The sequence below is a fragment of the Peromyscus californicus genome, unplaced genomic scaffold (genome assembly GCF_007827085.1).
Source record: "Peromyscus californicus insignis strain IS unplaced genomic scaffold, ASM782708v3 Scaffold_4__1_contigs__length_199733344, whole genome shotgun sequence".
NCBI classification, from domain to species: domain Eukaryota; kingdom Metazoa; phylum Chordata; class Mammalia; order Rodentia; family Cricetidae; genus Peromyscus; species Peromyscus californicus.
Genome location: NW_026294562.1, coordinates 33,376,523 through 33,403,602, shown reverse-complemented (window position 1 = coordinate 33,403,602; position 27,080 = coordinate 33,376,523). Strand labels below are relative to the sequence as shown.

The window sequence follows — 27,080 nt, the reverse complement described above, 5'->3', positions numbered from 1 at the left end:
TGGCAGTGCGGAAGCGGAAGAGGCTGCCGGGCCGGGAAGCCTCTCTCCGGTCTGGCCGGGGCCCTGGGACCTGCTGCCCGCCGCGATGCCGAGCCCCAGGAGGACCATCGAGGGACGGTCGCTGGGCACCTCGGGCGGGAGCAGCGTCCCGGGCAGCCCGGCCCACGGCGGCGGCAGGTTCGAGTTCCAATCGCTGCTGAGCGGCCGCGCGGGCGCGGATCCTACTTGCGCCCGGCTGCGCGCTTCCGACAGCCCGGTGCATCGGCGCGGCTCCTTCCCGCTGGCCTCCGCCGGCCCCGCGCAAGCAGCCCCGGCCCTGCCACCCGAGGACGACCGCATGAACTTGAACCCGTCCTTCCTGGGCATCGCCCTGCGCTCCCTGCTGGCCATCGACCTGTGGCTGTCCAAGAAGCTGGGGGTGTGTGCCGGGGAGAGCTCGGCCTGGGGCAGCGTTCGGCCCCTGATGAAGCTGCTGGAGATCTCGGGGCACGGCATCCCCTGGCTGCTGGGCACCGTCTACTGCCTGCTTAGGAGCGACAGCTGGGCCGGGCGCGAAGTGCTGATGAACCTGCTCTTCTCCCTGCTGTTGGACCTGCTGCTGGTGGCTGTGATTAAAGGGCTGGTCCGCAGGCGCCGACCGGCGCACAATCAGATGGACATGTTTTTCACCCTCTCGGTGGACAAGTACTCCTTCCCCTCGGGCCACGCCACGAGGGCCGCCCTGGTGTCGCGGTTCATCCTGAACCACCTGGTCCTGGCCATTCCACTGAGGGTGCTGGTGGTACTGTGGGCCTTCGTCTTAGGTCTCTCCAGGATCATGCTTGGGCGGCACAACGTCACTGATGTAGCTTTTGGCTTTTTTATGGGCTACATGCTGTACAGCATTGTGGATTACTGCTGGCTGTCACCCCACAATGTTCCGGTCCTCTTTGTACTGTGGAATCAACAGTGACACCATCTCATTGATTGTTGGCACCAGGAGGTCTGAAGGTCACGAGAAGTCTGACCTAAACCAGAGCCATCCAGTTGCCCCTCAGACATTTCAGGCACCTTTGGGAATTCTGGGATCCCACTGTCTTGACATGTTCCTAGGTCGGAGTATGTGCTGGCTATTACTGAACACAGCCATACTAGAGAAAGAAAGTCTATTGTGTATATATGCAACAGCTGTTTATCTCCAAGACAAATGTAAAGAAATCAAGCTGGCTGATTATATGATTGCTATTTATTTAAAGTTGACAGATTAGTGTTAATTAGTAATCCCAAAAAAAACAATTTATCACTTGTAAATTGAATTTTAAGAGACATGAGCTTCCAGGTGAGCCATGCACTACTCCCAGCCCTTTCCCTGTGGTATATTTTAAACAGTATTTTTAAAGTTTAATGCAGACTTTTCCAGTTTAATCTCTGAACATCTGTTGCCATAACTGGAGCTTTTTCTTTATCCTGAGTGCTTAACTAGCTCTCCCACCTTTGTGTATTAGGTAGTAAGAAGTGGTTACGTGCAGTACTTGCCTTTCTTCCTGTACCTCTCAGAAGGTCTTTAGATGTTTACTTTCCACTACTCTCTAATAGTGTCTTTTAGCATTCATAGAACAAACCAAGATGTTAAAGAAGACATACTCAAAAAGTGGGCTTGTCTAAGGTTCCCACAGAAAAGTAAGTATGAGACCACTGTTCATTTCTGTTGACTGCCAGTAGCAGCGTATCAGGAGGCCAAGAAGATGAGCTGCTGGGGAGAGTCGGGGGAACTTAGAGTCTGGAAACAGGCAGACCACAGATGTCAATGACCAGTGGCAAGAGATGAAGCCCTGCTGCCCATCATCTCTACTCAATAGGGTAAATGGTCCTCTAGTAAGTAAAAAATGGAAAAGCGATGTGATGTTCAGTGCACAAAGAAGACTGTGTGCTATCCCTTCTCATATCAATTCTACTTTGCTGTATCCAGCACATTTTAGGGAACAGTACTTAACTTGAAATTCTTCAGGAGAGCCTGTTGCCCTACATGAGCACTAGGTATAACTCCTAAAGTTCTGTTTACATGGAAAGCTGTTCATTCACGCACCTCCCCCAATCATGAGACCAAAGATGACCAAATAATGTGGTAGACTCTGATTGTTGTCTGACCTGGAAAGACCAAAGAGAGTTTGTGCTATATAAATCTGTAAACGCTGCTCTGCCTGGAAAGAAAACCTTTAAATCACCCGTGGTGGTGGTGTCATCAGATAATCTTAATGACCAATTGTTCTGGCATTTATAAACAGAACAGATTGTTGGCTGTAATCTAACATGCAAAGATGTGGACCCGACTCTCCAGAATGGCTGTGCTAAACAGGTTCCCACTGGGAGGAAGGCACCAATAGGAACAGCTCTTCCTCTGAATAAAACAGTCATTGCATTTCCACAACACCCTGAACACTGACTACCTCTTTGCTTACTAACTCTGCCAAGCTGTGAGGTTCTAAGTGGTCTGAGTGTGTTGTTTAAACTTTCGGATTTTTGTTTGTTTGTTTTGTTTTTTCGGGATATGGTTTCTCTGTGTAGCCCTGGCTGTCCTGCAACTCACTCTGTAGCCTAGGCTGGCCTCGAACTCAGAGATCCACCTGCCTCTGCCTCCTGAGTGCTGGGATTAAAGGCTTGTGCGCCGCCGCCGCCGCCGCCACCACCACCACCTGGCTTCAGAGATCATTTTTAATTGTAATGTTCAAGCCAGACATTTGAAAGGAAAGTATTTGCTCTTCCTGTGTCCCCATGTGTGATTACTGAGGGCCTCTCTTCTAGTTACACTTCTGGAATTCCATGTTTTGTTTGCCAGGGCCTGAGTTTGCCGGCTTTTTAAAACACAGATCAGATCAAGTTACCTGACTTCATGGGTCATCCTAAGTTCTCTAGAGTAAAAAACTGATTTTTTTTGTTAATTACTTGTACACTGAAGGATGCCTTTTAAAAATCAAAATAAACTGGTAATGTTGAATGACATAAGATGACTTCTTAGTTTCTGTTCTTGATTTAAGAGAGATTTCATGGCCTCGTAGGGATTTCTTCCTCTTCCTGAGCATTTGAAATTGATACAGTACAACTGATAACTGTCAGTAAAATGGAACCCAAACCAGGACCCTTTTAACTTCAACATGCTCGATGAGACCTAGGAGTTTGCTGTTGTATGGCATCTAGCTGAATTTCCATGCAGCGTCCTGTTAGCATTGGCTTGTGACTATGGCCAGTATGAAGCCCCTTATAACTGGGAGGCCAAGCTCCGTGCCAGTCTTGTTGCTATAAATGGGAGGATGGGAGAATGGGGGGAGACTGGAACGGAGGTCACTGTGCTCCAGCACCTCACTTAAGAAGGAGCTGGTGGGTAATTACAAAGTGTTTCTTGTTAAACTGAGTGTCCTGTTGAAATTAGCAACCCGAAGCTATGGGAACGCGCTTTGCCTCCTAAAGGTGGCACATTTATCAAGAGTGGGGCTTTAAAACTCATATATTCTTTGATTATTTAAACAAAATCAAATCCTTTCACAAAGTCTTTATCTTTTGAAACTCGTTCTTGAACCTAAGTCAGGATCGTTTTAAAGAAGCCAAGAAACATGTTGGTTTGGGGGAAAAAAAAGACAGACTGAACTGGATTAAAGGCTAAGAGGGCCAAGGGTGATAAATGTGCAGAATCTTAGGGACAGAAGAACAGTGTGTCCCAAAAGCGATGTGTGTGGAGTAAGTAGAGGAGAACATGGGGTTAACACGGCAGGCTCGCAGATCTCTTACCGCCCGGATTTGGAGCTCCACCACCACCTCCAGAGGCATCCTTCCCCGTGTGGGCGAAAGCGCCGGAAAGACAAGATCCTTTTGTGCTGAGCCTTGAACCAATTATTTTAGTTTACATCAAGGCGAGTGTTTTCCAGAAGCTTCCCTGGCCCCCCACCCCTTGGTTACCCCATCAGTCCCCGCAGCCCAGGTCCCTCCCACCGGGCCGGGTATCTCACAACAAGCTATGGATTGTAAGCTTGCAGAAGGCGGAAGCGTCGGGTTACCATGGACACTCAAACGCTCACCCTTTTCCCCTGGAACTCTAGAAAGGCCAACGCGCAGGCGCGCTAATTCTCTGCTGGGAACCTGAGTTCTCATCAGCCTCCCTGGCGGTGGGCCGGGCCCACTGACTACTGCCTAAGGGCCTGGGAACCTGCCTGCAGAGCTTTTGCTGTCTTTCCCTGGACGATTTAGGGCCTCGGTTACTGTGTTCAAATATTTAACAGTTTCCATCCCAAAAGTAGGATGAGATCATAGCTCTGTTATGTAATCACTTTTAGTGGCTATGGGACCCCAGACACTGGGATTCCTGTAACAATTTCTATTTAGCATAGTTGCCTGTTCCCTAGGGGACTCCCTTATTAAATGTCTTGTCTCCTTCTTTTGCCTCGGAAAACATGCTCACTGTCGTTAAGAAATGGAACAGTGTACTAGCTAGAAATAGAAAAGATCATTTCTAAAGAGACTTAAGTTGGGAATCTCAGGTCTGGAAACAAAACTGTCCGTTCCTCTTCACTGCACAGTTCAGCCTTTCCGAGTAGTTTAAGCCAAGCCTTGAATTGCATCATCTCCCAGAGGAAATAGGTCAGGTGGCAGACAGAGTAAGACTTCTCAAGTGGCAGGAGAAATGACATTTTTTCTATTTTATGTGATTTTTAAAACAACAGTGGACAGGAGGAGAATGGGGCCATTTTTAGCAGATCCAAAATTTCCCAGAAGGCCAATGTCTCAAAAATTTAAGTAAGTAAATACAAAATAATCTTAAAGAATTAGGGCTAGGCCATATAGTTCAGTTGGTAGTGTTTGCCCAGGCTAGTGTTCAGCAGAACTACATAAATTTGTCTTTAATTGATGTTTGTACTCCTAGCACTGTTAAGAGAATCAAAAATTCAAAATTAGCCTGGAATATCTAATGAGTTTGAGGTCAGACTGGACCACATGAGACCCTGCCTCAATAAAATGGAATTAAAAAAATTATCTTGTGATTTATTATTAATACTTTACATTGAGATCTATGCAGTTGGAAACAGTGCAGGAAGATGTCCCTAAAAAGATACCTCTGAAGATATTCACTTCAGTAGCTGTAGTTCATTTTTCTGAAAGGAAAAAATCCAGTGTGATGAAGAATGGAACATTACGTCTATACCTAGTTCCTAGTGCTCTCTCTGCACCCAAAGATGTACACAGGTGGGTGCCCAGCTCTCTGAATGCCCAGAGCACAGGTATGTCCTAACAGCTAACTGGCACAACACCCGTGATATCACAGGGATAGCACTAGTTGATGATACTAATACTGTGTCAAAACAAATGTGTAGTTAAGTTTCTAGGGGTAAAACAGAAGAAGGAATCAATTCTTACTGAAGATCTACAAAAAGGTGGGCATCTCTGAGGGAGATGTTACCTGTATTTTACAGCTTCAGAACGGAAGCCAAACAGCCCTTTCCCCAAGGCTACATAACTAATAACAGTCAGGTTTGAATCCAGGTCCCTACCACCTCACTGACTCCACAAACAGTGATCTTATTGGTCCCTGGAGACCCTGTCCTATCCACATGCTCTTCGTTTGCTGGTCTACCTTTTGATATTATTAGATTCTCCTCTCTTCCTAATACATGATATTACTAGACTGCTGTAGAATAATCCTTTTGTACACTGTGAAGATTTGTCACTCAGATGGGTTTAATAAAAAGCTGATTGGCTGATAGCCAGGCAGGAAATATAGGTGGGACAATCAAACTGAGGATGATGGGAAGAAGAAAGGCAGAGTGAGGAGAGACACCAGCAGACTCAGAGGGAGTAAGACATGCTGGAGAATAGGTAAAGCCATGAGCCACATGACAATATATAGATTAATAGAAATGGATAATTTAAGTTGTAAGTAAGCCTGAGCTATTGGCCAAGCATTTATAATATTAAGCCTCTTTGTGGTTATTTGGGAGCCAGCAGTCAGGACAGGAAAATTCTGCCTACACTAGACTTACCTTGATGGAATGGTAGAGCCCTGAATTCTTTGGATTTCCTTTGACTATCTAGCCATTCTTTTTTTGTTTTGTTTTTGTTTTTTGTTTTTGTTTTTTTGAGACAGGGTTTTTCTGTGTAGCTTTGCGCCTTTCCTGGAACTCACTCTGTAGCCCAGGCTGGCCTCGAACTCAGAGATCCGCCTGGCTCTGCCTCCCGAGTGCTGGGATTAAAGGCATGCACCACCACCACCCGGCAACTATCTAGCCATTCTTTTTGTCTGTGTTTTCTCTTTTTTACCTGGCCAAGTAGTATTTTTAGAATCCTTTTTTTAACTCACTGTCCTTTGTAGCACGAATCTTAAAGGGTCTTAATAAAAAAAAAAAAAACTCGGGAGCCAGATACTGGGGTGAATGCTGAAAGATCAGAGAAACAGAACAAGCCACAGCTAACCTCACCTCGCTCCTCAGCTGATCTTGTTTTCTCAAACTGGAAGCCTCTGTGTCCTCATCTGAATGGATCTCAGCTGAACTGCTGCTAAAAGCTTAACTAGGCTCTAGTTCCTGGTCCTTACATTTTATATACCTTTCTGCTTCCCGCCATCATTTCCTAGGATTAAAGGCGTGTGTCACCATGCCTGGCTGTTTCCAGTGTGGCTTTGAACTCACAGAGATCCGGATGGATCTCTGCCTCCTGAATGCTAGGATTAAAGGCGTGTGTGCCACCATTTTCTGGCCTCTATGTCTATCTAGTGGCTGTTCTGTTCTCTGATCCCGTTTATTAGGGTGCACAATATACTGAGGAACACAATTATCACCATAGTCCTTTGTTGAGGTGATACTCAATATAGATACTGGTTAATACACACAAATTTGCATATGCCACCTTGGTTTCTATTTAGCTCTTCCTATTAAGGTTGCTTTTTCCCCACCATGGTCATCTCAGACTCCCAGATGCCACAGAAATGTGGAAGTTGCTATAGACATAATGTGTCAAGTCTCTCTTGCAAACCATTTAATCAGTGATGCTGCCTATTGTGGCTGGAGACCAAGCAAAGCCATTCAAGGATTGGACTGTCACCGAGTCAAGTCAAAGGAGTGACTTCATCTCCCATGTAGCTACCTGTACTGGGTTGTTTTTTGTCAACTTGACACAAGCCTAGACATATCCAGAAAGGACTTTTAATTGAGAAAATGCCTTTATAAGACTAGCCTGTGAGCAAGTCTGTGGGGATTGTCTTGATTAACAATTGATGTGAAAGAGAACATCCCACAGGGATGGTGCCATCTCTGGGCAGGTGGTCCTGAGGTGTAAAAGAAAGAAAAGCTGAGCAAGTCAGTGAGCAGTGCTCCCCCATGGTTTCTGCCTTGAGTTCCTGCTCTGACTGGCCTCAGTGACGGAATGTGACCTGAGAGTTGAAAGATGAAGTAAACACTTCCCTCACCATGTTGATTGATATTACAATAGAAACCTTAAGACAGTAGGTTTTGTGGTCATAAGCAGATGCCAGTGAACAGCCTCCATGCCCGAGTGCTTCTGCAGTGCAGCTTGATGGCCTCAGTATTGCAGAAATGACACATCACCCATCCTGGTCACAACCTGGTCACAGGAGAGAAAACAAAAGCATTCTCCATATGGGAATTTCCAAAGAGTGAATTAACCAGGAGTAAGAATGTGACAATCAGCTCCTAATGACCAAGATGTTCCTTTTAACTTAAAACAAGGAAGTATTGACCCAACATCATAAATACTTTTCAAATAACAGAAACAGCATTCATGTGAGGGGAGAAACTATTATTTTAGAGGAATAAAAGGAAAGGGTGTGAGGAAATACATAGTGTTGGTGGGAATGAAAATTTTTTTAATGTATGAGTAGTCTATGGCTACTATAACAAATTTCTGCATTCTCAAGAGCTTACATTTTTTATTTTCTTCCAGTTTTTTGGAACAACAATCTAACTTGCATCTTACCAGGCAAAAATTTAGGTGGCAGGAGGGCTGTACCCCAGTACCTTTTAGTTCTCTTTCATTTCCAGCTTCTAAAGGTTTACAGTACTCCTTGGCTCAAAGCTCCCATCCTCCATCTTCAAAGCCAGCAATATCAAATCAAGTCTTGCTCATATTCCTTTGTTTTGATTCTGTTCTTCACTTTTTATGATCTTTGTGACTGGGCTGGATCAAGGTTTACAAGCACTTACTGCCCTTGCAGAGGACCCAAGTTTGGTTCCCACCACGGATGCTGAATGGCTCGCTGAAGTATTAAATCAAGCTCCAGATGATCTGATGACTCTGGCCTCTGCTGGCACCGGCACTCATGTGCATATACCCACACAGAGACACACACATATGCATAATTTAAAATAAGATAATCTTTTTTAAAAGATCTTTGTGACCACATCAAGACCGCTCAAGAGAATCCAAGATAATTCTCCTATTTTAAGGGTAGTTGGTTAACAACCTCATTTTCACCTGAAACCTCAATATCCCCTTTATTATGTAAGATAATATACTTTCAGTCTCCATGTTTAGGATATGGACATATTTGGGGACAATTATTCTGCTTACAACATACAACTTCTTTAGAAAGTGATTTGATAATGTCTCTCAAAAATTTTAATTTGGCTCAGTATTTCTGCTGCTAGGAATTTATTCTGTGGATATACTTCACAAAGAAACCATGAAGATATATGCTGCATCATTAAGATTTAAAAAATAAGAATCAAGCCGGGCGGTGGTGGCGCACGCCTTTAATCCCAGCACTCGGGAGGCAGAGCCAGGTGGATCTCTGTGAGTTCAAGGCCAGCCTGGACTACCAAGTGAGTTCCAGGAAAGGCGCAAAGCTACACAGAGAAACCCTGTCTCGAAAAACCAAAAAAAAAAAAAAAAAAAAAAAAAAAAAAAGAATCAATCAAATGTTCATGAAGTAGAGTCATACTAAAGCTGATATTAAGCAGCAGGAGGAAAGAATAAAGCAGGGCTGGAAGTTTTAACAGGAAATAATCTCTAAGAAGAAAATAAATGCACGCCATAAAAATACATCTAATACACTGTCATTTCAAAGAGAAGGAAAATAAAATATGTATAATTATGCTTAACGTGTTTCTGGGGCAGGAGGGCAAGGAATCACTAGAGATTTAATACTGTATACCTTAGGAAAGAGCCTCAGATAGAGTGATTGAAGGGAACCTTGCTTTTCATTTAATACCCTTAGATGCTGTTAAATGATATTTTCCCCAACAATTTCCATTACTGAATCCAAAAAAAGGAAAACAAATTAAAAAAACATAAAACAATAGAGAAAGAGAGGCCTATAAACATAGAAAAGAGCAAGAGCCCACACTTCAACTGTCAGAGCCAAAGCCTATGTATTCCATGTCACAAAAACACCCATGCAAATGTATCTGCCACTTCTACTTCCAAGGTAAGGGACTGTATCCCATGATGCACAAGTGTTTCAGGAATCCCCCCCCTGAAATGGTAGGCAACCTTCCCTGCATATTTACAAATGAATGTTCTAGAAGAAAGTCTGCTGCTCTCTTCAGAGTTTCAAAGGACTGTTAGTCACATCAGGTTATAGGAGCATTTCCGAGTGCTTCTGGAGATCTCTATTCTAACATCCAGTGAGCTCCCCGGGGAAAGTGTGGTGCAGAGTGGGGAGGTCACCTGGGTTATCAGACAGGGTGCCTGTTAGAACAGAGGCCGTCTCCTCTTCAGCACATTTACACCTTCTTATTACAGCTAGATGTTTCTCTCGGAAGGCAGCTATATTCCATGATAAATGACTGAAAGGCCTTTAAAGTACTGTTCTAATCCGTTTATTTATGTCTGTACTCCGTGGGCTGATTTGTTAGGCCCTACAGTCTTCCATGCCAGTGAATTCTCCTTTAGTAAGCATGAATAGCACCAGAAGATTGAGTTTCCAAAGTGAGTTATTATCAGTATTTGTGAGAAATGCTTGCTGAAAAGAAAAACTAGTTCCTGAGACAACCCAGATTATCTCAGCAATAATGCATTTCCAGAGCACTAATTTGCTTTTTGTGCATAAATCCAGCTTTAAGATAGATATAAGCTTTAAGATAAGACTATCTCTTATATCCATCCTTTCCCAAAGTCTGTCTCTAAAATGTTCTTTAACAATTCAGCTTTCTCACACTCTAATATGTCAAGAAGAAATTTTACCTGTCTTTTACTATGAATAAATAAATGAACTGCTCCTGGCTCTTTCCTTGGTTTTAACAAACTGTGTAAAGACAAAGTTTATATTTTAAAAATTATTTAAATTGCATCCTTTGGGGAACTACCCAAGAATGATCAGGCTAATTATATCACTATGGTAACACTATATGCCTATCTGCTTAATTCACAGGATGGATCTACAGGAAGCATTTTGATTGGGAAAGTGTACATGAAGTTGAATCAGGTTATTAGTGCTGCATTGCCAATATGGTGGCAACATATAACTAAGTTAGCTAAAACAAAATAAAATTTAGTTCCTCAGTCACATTCCCAGTGCTCAGGAGCCACATGTGGCTAGTGACTATAACACTAGCCAGTGCAAAGAGATCATTCTCATCATCAAAGACTGTTCTAGCATGCAGTATTGCTCTAGACTTAACTGCTCTTAAAGGATGTGAGAGATAAACATGTTTTCATTTTGTTTTTCTCTGTTTTAGTGTCAGGTATAAAACCTAAGGCCTTGCGCATGGTAGGCAAGTACTCCACCACCGAGCAATGTGGCCAGCTAAGAAACACAGTAATGACACCACAAAGAAGCCATCCTATAAGTCACATCTAGAATGTAGAGCCTTCTGCATGACAACTGAAACAGTCAATGCCATTGTTAGAACAAAGGAAAGGTTGGCAGGAACTGGTATAGATTTTTAAAATATCAATAACCAAATACTGTATGTGGGCCATTTTTGCACCTCGATTTTTAACAAATCAACTCAGTGTTTGAGAATTCCCAGAAATTTTGACTATATTTAGACATTCTATAATACCCACTGATTAATTCTGATAGGTATGATAAAGCCTTTTTGTCTTTGTTTAGACACATTAACTTTGTTTAGAGATGCACATTACAGTATTGTATTATTACCATTTTGTTACTGTGCAAACATGCCTGACAATTCAAGGGAAGGTTTCCTTTGGCTCAGAGTTTGAGAGTACAGTCCATCATGGTGGCCAAGACACAGCAGCAGCAGGAAGCTGCTGCCCACTTTGCTTGGCTCCACAGTCAGGAAGCTGAGTGAGATGAATGCAGGAACTCCACTTGCTCCAGAACCTGTCAACTCCACTGACAGCCAGCATGCCTTGCCAGCATGAAACTGTAGGTTCCTCCCCAGCAGTCCATTGGATGGGGCCACCCACTTCAAGTGGGGGTCAGTAAAGACTGATCATCAGAGGCACGGATCGGTAAAATGACAGAAAGCTTAGATTTTGCTTTCAAGTATTCCAGGAAATGAATAAAAGGAATAAAGCAAATGTAGCAAAATTCTGACAGTGACTGAGTTGGGTAATCGTGATATGAGGTTTCTGTGATCTAAACATTAGTGTGTTTAAAACATATGCCTTTCGATCTGTAATATGTGCTTAAATAGGAAAAGCTACCACATGCTTACATTACCTCCCCACCCCCACAATGGCTCATTAAAAGGACTCTTGGCGGCATCAGTTTTAAATCTCCTTTCATAGCCATATCACACACATATAAAAGGAAAATACAGTGATAAATTCAATGAAGATGCAGACAATTACCATAGACTATAATTAATATCTTGCAATTATTTCAGAAGGAGCACCATGGAAAGAAGAATGCAGCCCTGCACTATGAGAACAGTGGTCTTCATGTCCAGCACAAAGTGGCAATTTGAATATTTCTTAATGAATACATAGCTCTCTGCCAGGGCTATGAGAAAGACCCGTCTCAAAAAACAAAATAAAACCAACCAACCAACCAAAAATGAATACTTAGTTCTCTGGAATTTTTGGGAATGCTTCCAAAGAAAGAGCAAATTCAAATGAAAAGGCCTTTAACAATCTTGAAGCCATTCGGGATCTGAGTCTACACATGGGCTCTATTTCATATAACAGCATTAGCATTTATAAGCCAGACTAGTGCTAACCCCGGCTTGAGCTGGACTCACTGGCATTTGTGGGCTCAACACTGACAATGATGACACACAAACCCTTCCTTGGGGACAGCTGCTAGGAATTTGTACTATATACTCTGCAGTTGGAAAGCCATTTCTTTCAGAAGAACTAGCTTGCTCATTACAAGGCAAATTAAAACATAAAACAATTTGTAGAAAATTTTCCAACATAAGAATATGAAGTATAATAAAGTTCCAAAACTTGTTTTATTATTGTTATTTTAAGTATTAACACTAGTGAGATGAATCTGTGGTCAAGGTACTTGCCACGTGAACCTAGCAACCTGAGTTCAATCAATGGAACCCACCTGTAAAGGAGAGAACACATTCCACCTCTTACCTCCACATTTGCACACCTTGCACACACACACACACACACACACACACACACACACACACACACACAGTAATTATAAAAAAAATCACTGTGTTGTTGGTTATTTTTTCTCTTTTGGGAGGGCCTGCCACCCAGCTCCCCAATAAATTCACACACAGGAGTCTATTCTTACTTATGAATGCCCAGCCTTAGCTTGGCTTAGTTTCTTGTCAGCTTTTCTTAACTTAAAGTTATCCCATCTATCTTTTGCCTCTGGGTTTTTCCTTTTCTATTCCTGTATACCTTTCTTTGTTTCTTACTCTGTGGCTTGCTGTGTAGCTGGGTGGCTGGCCCCTGATTTCTCCTTCTCTAGCTCCTTCCTTTTCTCCTCTTCTCCCAGATTTCTCCTTCTATATATACCCTCTGCCTGCCAGCCCCACCTATCTTTCTCCTGCCTTGCTATTGCTGTTCAGTTCTCTATTAGACCATCAGGTGTTTTAGACAGGCAAAGTAACACAGCTTCACAGAGTTAAACAAATGCAATATAAACAAAGATAACACACCTTAAAATAATATTCTACAACATTACTGTGCCTAGGCACAAGCTTTATGCCCTGAAGTTAACAGTGGCTCACAATGAGGCTTCTCATACTGTCATATTCACCCCTTCATCATTTATGGTTTGAATATGAGATGTCCTCTGACAGGCTCATGTATTTAAACACCTGAAATACCAGCTGGTCTCAGTGTTTTAGAAGGCTGTGGAACCTTTGGAACGTACGGCCTAGCTAAGAGAAGTGGGTCTCTGGGAGTGGGCCCTGAAGGTTATGTGTGTGTCTGCTTCCAGGCTAAGTCAGATGCTTCCTGATCTGCCAAGATGTGAGGAGCTGCAGCTTCGTGTGCCCACCACCGTGGTGCTGGTCCAGCATGATGGACTGGTGCTTCTGAAACGGTGAACCCAGAAAAACCCCCTTCTCCTTACAGTTGTTTCCGTTGGTATTCTATAACAGTGATGAGAAAAGTAATAGTCATCTGTGAAAAACACACTTCCTCATGTCCCTCTTCTGCTCTCTTTTGCCTGTATTTAACCCGCTTCCAGCCATCCTGTGTCACTGCCATTCATTTATTCACTGTGTATGTGGTGAACACTACTGTGTATCCTGTACAGTTCTGAGTACTACAAGTGTGAATAACGTGCAACCTGCCATCATACGGCGCTCACATTCTAGTGAGAGAAGAAACAATAAGAACAGGAAAAGACAGTACAGCCAATAGCAAGAAAAAAGATACAAAGATGGAGGGTTACAGGTTAGAAAGGGAGTGAACCTGATTTAGGCTCAGTGGCTAGGCTAGCCTCATAAGTAAAGGACATTTGACCTATGAGAAGCAGAGAGGTGGGGTCGGGGAGGGGATGCAGGGTGGCTTGCCTCTCTGTTTACTGCCTTTATAACTCTGGGAGCCTGAGCTTGTGCATCTTGTAGCTTTCTGAGTCTTGGAACATCCCTCCTGTTTGGGGAGAGGGAATGTTCAAATTCTATGGAAATGGCTCATTTTGGACATGTTAAATTTTAAATGTGCATTTAAATAATACATTTAAATACATTTAAACGGGGATGTCCGAAATGCAGATGCACAATGTGAGGCTAACTGGGGTTAAAGTCAAGGCTTAGATTACAGTTTGGGAACGGTCAATACCCAGATGTTATTGAAACCTATAGTCATTGACAAGATCCTTCCCCACACAAAATCTGAGCATTTCTAAAACTAGAGATCAGGCAGAAGGGAGGGAAATCGAGGAGAGCAATTTAGAACTCACAGTGAACTCTGCATCGACAGAGAGCTGGTTTCTTTGCCAGGCACCACTTGAAGCACTTTGTGGTTTCAAATAAAGAGGGGAAGAAGTTTTTCCCTTTTCTCTCACCTGTCACACTCCCCCCACTCCCACCCCCCTGTGGCTTTTTAAACTTGACCTCAACAGGGGTTGAGTGAAATGGTTTTCAACTTTTATTTACGATTATAAAGTTATATACTTGTAGGAAAATCATCAATCAGCACAATACAGGAATGCTAACAGTGAAAGTAAGACCCTCAGAATCTTTCCTCCGTGGCTTCAGCCACCAAGGTAATTATTAAATTTCTTCTATACCTTCCAAGATTTTTACACACACACACACACACACACACACACACACACACACACACACCTTAAAAAAAAAAAAAGTATGTTCTCACTCTACACAGATTTCCTTAACTCAGTGCCCCGTCTATTGTAGCCCAGGGTGGTGGTGAACTTGGTACTCCTCACGCCTCAGCCCTTCCCAGGATTACAGACATGAACCACCATACTTAGTTCATTTCAGAAATATTTCCATATCAGCCCACTTAGATCTACTTTATTCTTCATCTGTGAGCAATTCCATTGCTTCTGCTTAATTATTTTTAGCTTTCCTTTACCACCCCAAAACATCTTTGTAGATACAATCTTTGGCTACTGCTGTAAAAATATTGTTGGGTATTTTGCTGGTCGTGAAAAATCAGAAGAGAAGCACATAAGCCTCTCATGTCATTCCTCTTCCCTAAAGGTTACACGGCATTTCTAACTACATTTTTCTCATGCATTAGTCAACCATTAGGATTAACCAACCTTAAGAGCTTGCCAACCAGAGCAAGGGAAGATGGGTCACTGGGTAAGAATGCTGGCTGTGCAAGCACGAGGACCTTAGTTCAAATCCGCAGCCATCGTGTAAAAAGCCTGCACCTCTGTAAGAGGACTGAGGCAGAAGGATCACCGGGCTTGCCTGGGGCCAGTCTCGAGTTCTGCAAGCTCAGGGAGAGACTTTGCCTCAGTAGAGTGAAGAACGATGGAGCAGGCCAACTGATATGGTCCTCCGGCTTATTCCTGTGAACCCCCCCACCCCCTCGCTCGCACACAGTTTGCCAATCAAAGGCTGAAAGATTGATGTTCTGTTGTCTGGTCTGATTACGAGCAGGCAACAGACCTGATTGTTAAACATACAGGTTGTTAAGATAGGCTCCCTGCATCCTCGCTGTTTCTCTTTCTGTCCTAGAAATTGAAATTAGGGCCTTTACCACCGAGTTACATTCCCAGTCCCTGGGTCTCTCTCTGTCTCTCTGTTTTGTTTTGTTTTTCGAGACAGGGTTTCTCTGTGCTTTCCTGGAACTCAAGCTGTAGACAGGCTGGCCTGGAACTCACAGAGATCCGCCTGCCTCTGCCTCATGAATGCTGGGATTAAAGGGATGCACCACCACCTCCCCGCCTCTGGGTCTTTCTCTTAAAATGTGGTCTCTGGCAATTTGGAAACATTTCATCTCAAAAGAGAAAAGGGACAGGCAGTGAGAGCACGGATCTTCACGATTCTACAAGATATGAGGGACAGGAAGCCCTCCGATATGTCTACCACTCGTCTCAATTCTTCACAAACGTGTCTGCTCCAGTGTTTTATTTTTAGTGTCTTGTCGTGGGTAACTTGAAGTTAAAGCAAAGTTGGCTCTGCTTCCTAAAACGCCCCCCATCCCACTCCCGTCCCCGCCCACCCCCGACGCCGGCTTAGACTGCAGTACACGAAGGAGCTGCAGTTTGGAAGCACGAGAGGAGGAACAAGCCCAAACTCCCTTAGACCACCGAGATCCGAACCCTCAACACCCCGGGCCTCCCTGGACGTCAGCTCCGGACCTTACCCCCTCCGCTCGGGCGCGGCCACGCCCCGTCTGGCCCACCGGAAATGACGCCGCGGCCGGCTACTTCTTCTTCCGCAGTCCCCCGGCGGTACGGCCCAGGCCTGCTCGGGGCGTGCGTCGGCTTGGCCGGCGGCCGAGGAATTCTGGGTAACGACCGTGGCCGGCGGGGCGGCTGGCTCCGCCCAGCAGGTTCTACTCACGCCAGGGCAGTTGGCGGTGGCGGTTGTCGGGCCCGGACCAGCGGGACATGGAGCAGCCGTGGCCGCCGCCGGGCCCCTGGAGCTTCCCGAGGACTGTCGGGGAGGCCGAGGAGGAGAGCGACTTGGACGTGTCCCCCTCTTCTTCCCACTACCCGCCGGTGCCTGGCGGCGGCGCCCAGGTGAGAACAGCCTGCGTTCCTGGGGGGAGGGGAGGGGAGGGAGGCGGGGAAACGTCCGCGGGCATCGCGGGGGGCCGGGGGCCGGCCCGCAGCGCTGGCAGCATCTTCCGCGCGAGAGGGGCTGGCCACGCGCTCCCTTCCCCGACCCCCACGTCCACGCACGCTCGTCCCTTCTCCTCGGCCGGCAACCCCCTCACCTTTGCAAGAGGTCCCTCTCGTGTCAGCGCCGAGGTACGGGGGGCGGCTCGGGCTGTGTAACTTGACTTTTATTTGTCCCCTCGTACGTGCTTTCACCCGAGCCTTTATTACAAGCCCCAGCTACTTGGTGCACAGTTGATAGGAACAGTGAGTGATTGTGCTTCGATAATAGTACACCGAGTCCTGACATAAACATCTCACGTGCTCTTTTCCCACGCTGACATCTCAGCAGATTCTGTAAGCCTCGCTTTTGGCGTTGGCACACACCTCCCTTTCACTCAGTCATTGGTCCCTTACTGTAAGAATCGTTTCGTGCTGCCCCAGTCTCCAGTGAAACGTAACAGCCACAGAAGTGGCTTTTCTTTCACAGTGCTACCCCAAATCCCTGATATTACTTGTGGCTTTCTACCCAGCTTTCCTGCCTCAGAAACTGCCAAGTGTGACATGTCGTTTAGTTTTTCTGGGAGTGCTTACATACATCACCTGTCATGACTTCTCACCTGGGTGTGTTTTGAACTAGTTTTCAGGAGCACAGACAAAACACTAACTTGTTTAGTGAAATTGATTGTAGATGTCTTTTTTTTTTTTTTCTAGGCAGTTTTTGTTTTTTTGTTTTGTTTTGTTTGGTTTTTGTTTTTTTTTTTTTTGCAAAACGCAGTACAATATTGTAACAAAATTAGTAGTTTTTTAAATAAAAATGATCGGTTTAAATTGTTTGCCAGCAAGTGTAGGATAATGGTGTTATGTCAGCCAGCTGAGTTAACTGGGCTCACACACAATATGCTGTTTCATAACCACAGACTGCTGTGTTCATCCAACTAGTCACAGGGAAAGTGAGGCAAAATGAGAGTTGATGGGTCAGTAGTCACCTACTAATTATGGCTCACGAGTGTCATCTGTGTATACATAGTCTTACAGAAGGAGAAAATGAACAATTGCTAGTGTCAGTTTGAACAGATGTGGCGAGGGAAAATGATCTCAGAAGTTTCACTGCACTGTGGTTGAAAAAAAAGAAGTAATCCAAGAAATTCAGTATTTTAAAACATGTTTTTCCTGTGCGTTTGTTTAGGTGATGGGGGTTGAAAGTAAAGAGGCTTATTTCCTTCATTAAAAGAGATTTCCCTGAGGTCTTCTAGTTAGTGGCAGACTCCTCACTAGAACTTATGACTCCTAGTGCATTGTTTTTTCCAACCTACTTCTGCACTGCCTATCTGGAGAAATACTATAAAATTTTATTTGTATGAGAAGGCCTTTAAATGGTGATAAAATGTGCAAAGTCATTACTTCTGAGGACATAAAAATGACAGGCCTACTTATATTTCTTGTTAGCTTTAGGACTTAAATTTGGGGGTTAGAGTATTTAAAAACAAAATGTTTAATCAACAGGCTTTTAAAATCTGCATTAAATGGCTGCCTTAATTTTTATCAAATATGAGAGAGAGTGCTATCTCAATAGAAGTGATGTGTGAAAAGACAAGCCAGAATTTGGAAGTCCTATTTGAGAACTTAAAAAAAAAATTCTGTATATGTTTTATTGACTTTTTCATACACTGTTTTGATCATGTTTTTCCACTCTCCTAACTCCTCCCAGATCCTCCCACCTCTCTACCCACCCACCTTTATGTTTTCTCTTTTAAAAACAAAAACAAAAAGCAAAACTACCACCCAAGTGAAAATCAAACAAGAAAAAGACCAGTAAGAATAATTAAATGAAATAATTCAAAATGCTAAGATGAAATAAAATATCCACAAAAACCCATGGAGTTCCTTTTGTGTTGGGCAACTACTCAGCATAGGGCCTGCCCTGGAGTATGGTTGCTGGTACCCAATAACATTCCACTGAAGAAAAGTGATTTTCCCTTTTCTAGCAGGTCTCAGTTGCACATTGCTTCTTGGTTAGGGGTGGGGCCCATGTCCACTTACCCCTCTTAGTGCTGGGACCCTGTCTGGCTTGCTCTTTGAGAACTTTTGATGTTATAAAGTTACACCAGTAGACTTGAATGACAACAGTTCCTTTGCAGAGTTTTTGTTCATTAAAATTACATTCTTCTAAAATTTTATATGATCACAGATTAAAATAATTCTTGTATTTGGGTTGATTTGAGAAACATTTGCTTCTGTATAATTAGAAAGTGAAGATACCCCATATATTCATAATAGCCTTTATTGGTATGGCTTTGTCTTTTACAAATTAAGTTTTACAGCTTCATTTTCCTCCTTTTTATGGCTTCATTTTAAAGTGCAGTTAACTTATTTTTCTTTTTTTAAAAAAAAATCATTTTATTTATGTATATGATTGTTTGCTTGCATGAATGTTTGTGCACTCCATGCATTCCTGATGCCTGCCAAGTTCAAAAGAGGGTGTTGAATGCCCTAGAGTTAGAGACAACTCTATGAGTCATATGACTCATATGAGTCATCATATGGGTGGGAGGAATCGAACTCAGGTCCTCTGCAAGAGCAGCAAGTGCTCTTAAACACTGAGCCAACTCTCCAGCCCCATAATTTTTCTAGTGTATCAAAAAGTAAAAATAGATTTTGGTTATTTAGAGACAAGGTGGTATCTGGGCTTTAAGCCTTCATAATGACTAAATAAGGTACCAGGATAGCAAGTGTTCACATACAGCCACACTCCACATACACATACTGTAGAAATTTTGAATGTGCCCGAAAACTCAGCAAGTAGGAGAGGCTTGTTTATTACTTGCCTCAGAACAGTTTGTTCAAGAAGTAAAGATAGTTTATTCATCTAACAGTTATTAAATTCTGACTCCTTACAAAGCTGGTAGTCAGAGAGAAAACTAAGTATATACCCTGTTGAAAATAAACACCACTTGGGAGGCCAAGGCAGACGGATCTTTGTGAGTTCAAGGCCAGCTTGGTTTACAGAGTGAGTTTCAGGACATCCAGGGTACACACAGAAACCCTGTCTCAAAAAAACCAACACAAAAAACCCACTATAGAAATGTGTACACCTTGGGTTTGGAAAGAATGGACAAGAAAAGGCTTAAGGATTGGGCAGGAGTTGGGTAGAGGGCAGAGGGTTGTCGGCGAAAACAGGGTCCTGAGGGTGGGAAGAATAAGCCGGGAAGTAAAAGTAACTGGAACTCAGGAGTCTGTGCTTTCTAATAATGGACTCTAATAAATAGCATGAGCCCCCCCCCCCTTTTTGGAAGGATCACCCAAGTAGAGTATAAAATGGCTAATGAAGACTAAAAAATAGGATTATATTTGTACAGTTGAGATGTAAAATTATAAAGGCTTGAATACTGAAACAGGTGTGGGAACAGATTGAGAACAGTGATTCTCAGTAAGTAATATAAAATTGTGCTTTTAACCACAAAATCCTAAAAAAAAAAAAAACCCTCAGCTTTCCTTGTTGAAACAAGGAATATAAGAAATTAAATACTGATTGCATTTACATAAGTAATTATGCAAATATTAAAAGTAACTACTCAGTAGACCAGAGTCAGGATACTCCTTACAAAGCTGGTAGTCAGAGAGAAAACTAAGTATATACCCTGTTGAAAATAAACACCACTTGGGAGGCCAAGGCTGGATAGACCAGTTGGCACTTCTTAATTTAACCTTTACTTTTTTGATTTGGATTAAGTTAATATATATAATACCTATATGATATAATCATTTATAAGTAGAATTTTCTATTACAAACTCTCACATCACCACAAATTGTGATAACACAAAAGTAAAGTAGAAATCAATAAAAGGATGCTCAGTGCAGGGAGAACTTGCAGGTTAAAGCTCTAAAGGTCTGGTTTTCAGGATGAGAAGACATAAATAACTGAGGAACTGGACTTAAGCTTTGCTTTCCTTCTGGCGAAGGATTCTGGAGCCTGCACATCTGATGCTTGTTGTGGGCCAGCTGTTGCAAGTTACTGACAGTTGCCAGGCTTTGTGTTGCTAGTTGTCAGGGGAGGGGCACAGAGGAACAAAGCAGCTCAGAGTCTAATTGATGAATGGGAAACGTCATTGAGGACAAAGAATACAGATATGCTCTGCTCCAGAAACATCACAGAGATCCTTGGAGTTGAAAAGCAATGGACTGTGGCATTGCTGCCACCTTCATTCCTTACTAATACTGTTGTTGTTACTTTTTATTTAGATGTATAGCGATGGGATTGAGCTAGCTTGCCAAAAGCAGAAAGAATTTGTGAAGAGTTCTGTGGCGTGCAAATGGAATCTTGCTGAAGCCCAGCAGAAACTTGGCAGCTTAGCACTGCATAACTCTGAGTCCTTGGATCAGGAACATGCCAAAGCACAGACCGCAATGTCAGAACTGAGGCAGCGGGAGGAAGAATGGCGACAGAAGGAGGAAGCTCTGGTCCAGAGAGAGAGGATGAGTCTCTGGAACATGGATGCTATTAGCAAGGATGTTTTTAATAAGGTATGATCTATGTGGCTCAGAGGTAGAGCATGCAAGAGACCCTGGGTTCCATTCCCAGCACCACAGATAAAAATGAAGAAGGAAAAACAGACGCTTCTGTAAATAACTGTTAGCATAGCGACGGAGAGCCCTCTTAACCAGCAAACATCTCCAGGCCTTGCTTTCTTCAGCATGTAGGGTAGCTGGGAAGATGAAGTCGGGTAACGTGCTAGCATGGGCCTGTGTACTGCAGCTAACGTGTGAGTGCTTCCTGATGGTGCTCTGCTGTCAGCTTCCTAACACATGGGTAGTGGATTTGTAAATAAAGTCATTCAGTTTACCAGCACAGGGTTAGTAAACTCAGGTAATATTTTTTTATTTAAATTGTATTATACTAGGTTACGTAAAGCCATTCTCATGCAAGTATACAATATATACACGTACTTTGACGTAGTCGGCTCTTAGACCCTTCCATGCTCCCCTTTCTCGCCCATTCCCTTCCTGTTAATTGCCTGTGTGCCCCTAGATAGTTTCACAGTGTACTTTAGTGACTGTGTATATTTATAGAAAATCTAGGGTCTACACGTGATAGAAAACCAGCAATGTGATTATATCCGGGTACAGTTTATTTTCCTGCAAATCACATAACCTCATTCTTTATTTATGGCTATAAAATAGTGTGTTTTATCTGTGTATACTGGTGTATGTTTACTCTCACTTTATCCATTCAGCTATTGGACACCCATGTTAGTCCCATAACTTAGATATTGTCCTGGCTAATAAAATAGTGCTGCAACGAATTTTGGTGTGCAAATATCTCTGATATATTGACTGACATTCTTTTAGGTAAATATCCAGTAGTAATATAGCTGGGCCCTATGGTAGATCTATTTTTAGTTTCTTGAGAAACCTACATTCTAACTTCCTTAGTAGCTGGGCTCTCATACATTCCTGTTAGTGTGTAAGTGTTCCCTTTTGTCTGCAACCTTACCAGCATTTGTTGTTAATGGTTTTTTTTTTTCCCTGAGACAGGGTTTCTCTGTGTAGTTTTGGTGCCTGTCCTGGATCTCACTCTGTAGACCAGGCCAGCCTCGAACTCAAGGAGATCCACCTGCCTCTGCCTCCCAAGTGCTGGGATTAAAGGCGTGCACCACCACCGCCCAGCTGTTACTTGTTTTTGTAATGGCAGCTGTTCTGGTTGGGGTGAGATGGAATCTCAATATAGTTTTAATTTGTATTTCTTGGATGGCTGCTGGTGTCGAAATTTTTTCATATATTTATTAGCCATTTGTATTTTATCTTTTGAGAATTGTCTGTTCATTTCATTAGCCCATTTATTGATTGGACTGTTTGTTTTGATTCTTTGTGAACTAGTAAAAGATATTAGGGGCAGTGAGACAGTTCAGGTAAACGTGCTTGCCACCAAGTCTAATGACCTGAGTTTGATCCTTAGGATCCACATGGTGAAGGGAGAAACACTTGGAGATTGTCTTCTGACCACCACTCATGTTCTGTTGCATGTACACACATACATGTCATTATGCAAAATAAACAAGTAAATGTAATAAAACATTCTAATCTTAAAACAGGTATTAGACCTTTGTCTGAGGTATAGCTAACACAGATTTTTATCTCATTTTCTAGGCTATCTCTTTGTTTTTCTACGTGGAAACTGTATAAAGTCTCTGGTTAATTGCTGGTGTTATTTCTTGACTGACTGGAGTCCTATTCAGAGTCTTTCCTATGCCATTATCTTAAAGTATTTTCTGTATCTTTTCCTTTACTAATATCAAAGTTTCAGGTCTCTCTTGTTGGTTGTTTTTTACTTTTTATTCTTTGGGGGCCTGCCACCTAGCTCCCAAATAAATCACACTCGGAGTCTTATTATTCCATATGAATGCCCAGCCTTAGCTTGGCTTGTTTCTTGCCAGCTTTTCTTAAATTATCCCATCTACCTTTTGCCTCTGGGCCTTTACCTTTCTCTATTTCTGCATTCTATCTTTTCTTTCCTTCTTATTCTCTGCCCAGCTGGGTGGCTGGCCCCTGGAGTCCTCCTCTCCTTTTCTTGTTCCTTGATTCCCTCCTCCCAGATTTCTCCTCTTTTATTCTCTCTGCCTGCCAGTCCTACCTATCCTTTCTCCTGCCTTGCTATTGGCCATTCAGCTCTTTATTAGTCCAGCCGGGTGTTTTATAAAGACAGCAAAGTAACACAGCTTCACAGAGTTAAACAAATGCAACATAAAAGAATGCAACACATCTTTGCATCGTTAAACAAATGTTCCACTGTGGTAGAATGTTATTTTAAGGTGTGTTACTTTTGTTTATGTTGTATTTAACTCTGTGAAGCTGTTTTACTGTGCCTGTCTAAAACACCTGATGGTCTAATAAAGAACTGAATGCCCAATAGTGAGGCAGGAGAAGGGATACGCGGGGCTGACAGGCAGAGAGGATAAATCAAAGGAGAAATCTGGGAGAAGAGAAGCAGCAGCCAGAGAAGGAGGATGTCAGGAGCCAGCTGCCCAGCAAGCCACAGAGTAAGAGCAAGATTTACAGAGGAGAACGGGAAAAGCCCAGAAGCGAAAGGTAGATGGGATAATTTAAGGAAAGCTGACAAGAAACAAGCCAAGCTAAGGCCAGGCATTCATAATTAAGAATAAGCTTCCATGTGAGACTTATTTGGGAGCTGGGTGGCAGCGAGCCCCCCAAAAGAGCATAAACAATTGTAACACATCTTAATATTCCACAACAGGTCTCACATTCAGGTCTTCGATCCTTTTGGATGAGGGATAAGGATCTAGATTCTTTCATGTGTGGATGTCCAGTTTTGCCATTACCACTTAAAGAGGCTGCCTTTTCTGTGATATATTAATTTATTTTTGACACCTTTGTCAGGTGTGGCTGCATGATAGTGTACTGTTTTTGTTACTGTGGCTCTAGTACCATGGAAATCAAGTACATTGATACCTCTGGCATTGTTCTTTTAGCACAGTGGTGTTTGGGCTGTCTGTGGTCTTTGTGCTTCCATTTGAATGTTTTGGATTCTTTTTTCTCTTTCTGTGAAGAAACACATTGGGATTTTGATGGAGATTGCATTGAATCTGTAATTGCTCTTGGTATGATAGCCATTTTCACAGTATTAAATCTTGTATTCCATAAACATAGGAGATCTTTCCATTTCCTTTGTTCTTTCCATTTCCTTTGATTTCTTGCCTCAGCATTTTAGGGTTTGTACTATAGACGGTATCTTTTACTTCGTTGGTAGAGGTAGACTTAATCCAAGGTCTTTTGTTTTGTCTCTATTTAAGGCAATTGTGATGCAATCTTTTTTCTGACTTATTTCTCAGCATGTTACTAATCTGTAAGCTATTGATTTTTATGTTAGTTTTGTATCCTACAATTTTGCTGAAAGTGTATCAAATTACAGATATTTCTAGTGTAGTCATTAGGGTCTCCGGCCAAAAGGATTATATTATTTACAAATAAGAACACATTACTTCTTCCTTTTCTATTTTTCTTCTGTCTTAATGCTGTGAGACATCAAACACCATATCAAATAAGAGTGAAGGAATTAGGCACCCTTGTCTTTTTTTAGATGCCTGTAGCTAGAGTTTTCCTGCCTGGCCCACAGTCAGGACAAATCTCTACCACCCGCCAGTCCCACAGCCGCTCAGACCCAACAAAGTAAACACAGAGACTTATATTGCTTACAAACTGTATGGCTGTAGCAGGCTTCTTGCTAACTGTTCTTATATCTTAAATTAATCCATTTTTATAAATCTATACCTTGCCATGTGGCTCGTAGCTTACATCTTCACATGCTGCTTGTCATGGCGGCTGGCAATGTCTCTCCCATTCAGCCTTCCACTTCCCAGAATTCTCCTCTCTCCTTGTCCCGCCTACTTCCTGCCTGGCCACTGGCCAATCAGTGTTTTATTTATTGACCAATCAGAGCAATTTGACATACAGACCATCCCACAGCAGATGCCAGTCTTCTCTTACAAGTATTAGTATTGAAACTTTGAAACAGCCCTTTACAATTAATAATCTAGCTAGTTCAGACTTTTAAATAGTTTTTTGTTATTTATTTATTTATTAGGCAGAATCTGTTTTGTTTTGTTTTGTCTTACTTTGTTTTTTAGATAGGGTCCCATTGTGTAGCCTTGGCTGGTCTGGAACTTGCTCTATTCCCCAGGCAGGCCTCAAACTCAGATCTGCCTGCCTCTGCTTCCTCCCCAAAAAAGACATATGGCCCCACACCCAGTCTTGAGACTGGTTCTTGCCATATATCCATGTCTCACTCCAAACACATAATCAGCAGGGCATTATGTCACATGCCTTCAAACCCCAGCCAGAGTCAGGAGGGTCCCTGTAAGTTGAGGCCAGTCTGATTCACATAGCTTCCAGATAGATTTGTCTACATAAAGAGACTCTGTCTCAAAAATCAAAGCAAAATAAACAACACAACAAAACAAACAACTCTTCTTCCTTAGCTTGTGAGTGGTGGGACCATTAACTGGCAGAGTGAGTAGTTTTTGTTTCATGTTTAGGTTTTTTTTATTTTTTTAATTACAAGAGTGAGTATATGTGTGTGTGTGTGTGTGTGTGTGTGTGTGTGTGTGTGTGTGTGTGTAAGTATAAGGGGGTGGGGGGAGAGAACAGGTGTGTGCACAAGAGCAAGCTTACTAGGGCATTGTAACATGAGTCTTAAAAGGTCTTATAATAAAAAACCCAAAGCTAGATATTGGGATGAAAGCTGGAAGATCAGAGAAGCACAACAGCCAGCTACTAGCTTCCCTCTACGAAATCCTCAGCCTCAAGAGGAGAGTTCCTGTTTCCTCGTGCCTTATATACCTTTCTGTGTCCTGCCATATTCATTCCTGGGGTTAAAGGCGTGTGTCACCACTGCCTGGTTATTTCTCTCATGTAGCCCAGTGTGGTCTTGAACTCACAGAGATCAGACAGATCTCTGCCTCCTGAATGGTAGGATTACAGGTATGTGCCAGCACTGCCTGACCTCCATGTCTAATTTAGTGGCTGGCTCTGTCCTCTGATCCTCAGGCAAGCTTTATTGGGGTACACAGTATATCACCCAGGGGATGTGTGTGAAAGTCAGAGGATAAGTTAGTGGAGTTGGTCCTTTCTTTACATAATGTGAGGCCATCAGTCCCTTGACCTGCCTGGCCACCTCACCAGCTCTAAGTTTTCTTCAGGACATTATTTGGTTTCTCACTAGTGTAATGAAGCCTTAGCTTTCTCTTTTGAATCTGAAGAAGAAATGGATTTAAATTATAGAATCAGAGAGCTTGTTGTTGAAAGAATGTGGCAGAGCCAGTTTAAGCAAATTGTGAAAACATTTTGGTGTTATCCACCCAGCATTTTTATCTTCTTCAAGTAGTGAAAAAAAAAAAAAATGACAGTTCATCCTACTTAATGAAGGTCACCACTGTGTTATAAAATTCATATTAGGGCGTATATAGTGTTATTTCTTAAATACAATTGCTTAAATTGTATTTAAAAGTTTGAAAGCTCTTACAGCTACAGATTATTATCTGCAATTTTTTTGTTTTAGGGGTTTTATTTTTGTGTTGCTGGAAGTCAAACGCAAGGCACTGTACTACTGAGCTGATACCCCCTAACCTCTGTAGGCAATTTTCATTTACTGTCTAAAATACTGTTTATATACATGAGGAAATGTGTAGAAAAGCGTTCACCTCTTTTAAGGATAGAGGCATTTATACTGATGAGAGCAACTAAGTCAAAGTTAAGATTACTTTGCTCACAGCCCTCATTCTTTACCTTCTAAAGCAGTGGCTAAAGCTTCTGGGATTTTAATTGAGTCACCTTATTTTATTAATGAAGAAGCTGAAAATTAAGTACCTAATCAAGTACTGGATTAAGTCTGAGGAAGGAATGCTAAACTGTGGGACTGAAAGATTAGTTAAGAGTACTGTCCACTCTTGTAGAGAACCT

At 42.7% G+C, this 27,080-nt stretch overlaps 3 protein-coding genes across 12 annotated transcripts in view; 2 read left to right on the top strand and 1 right to left on the bottom strand.

The window, feature by feature from the left end:
• Nucleotides 1–16,330, bottom strand: part of Spata6l (spermatogenesis associated 6 like) — a 68,129-nt gene extending 51,799 nt beyond the window's left edge. For 5 of the 8 annotated variants that reach the window (XR_008223090.1, XR_008223089.1, XR_008223091.1 and 2 more), the window contains exon 1: nt 3,763–6,088. Coding sequence is in view for 3 of the 8 variants with exons in the window: in XM_052762015.1 (XP_052617975.1) it covers nt 3,763–3,801 (39 nt within the window). In the remaining 5 variants the exon portion in view is untranslated. Of the gene's footprint in view, nt 1–3,762; nt 6,091–16,149 lie in introns of those variants that run through there. The other 3 variants (XM_052762023.1, XM_052762017.1, XM_052762024.1) reach the window with 3 other exon arrangements.
• Plpp6 (phospholipid phosphatase 6) lies at nt 5–2,982 on the top strand. Its single transcript, XM_052762029.1, has one exon. The coding sequence runs from the start codon at nt 86–88 to the stop codon at nt 950–952; it is 867 nt and encodes a 288-aa protein (XP_052617989.1). The 5' UTR covers nt 5–85; the 3' UTR covers nt 953–2,982.
• Cdc37l1 (cell division cycle 37 like 1, HSP90 cochaperone) overlaps nt 16,219–27,080 on the top strand; it is a 32,014-nt gene continuing 21,152 nt past the window's right edge. For 2 of the 3 annotated variants that reach the window (XM_052762028.1, XM_052762026.1), the window contains exons 1-2: nt 16,219–16,528; nt 20,850–21,131. In XM_052762028.1, coding sequence (XP_052617988.1) covers nt 16,397–16,528; nt 20,850–21,131 — 414 coding nt within the window. In that variant the 5' untranslated portion in view covers nt 16,219–16,396. The remainder of the gene's footprint in view (nt 16,529–20,849; nt 21,132–27,080) is intronic. The other variant, XM_052762027.1, reaches the window with a different exon arrangement.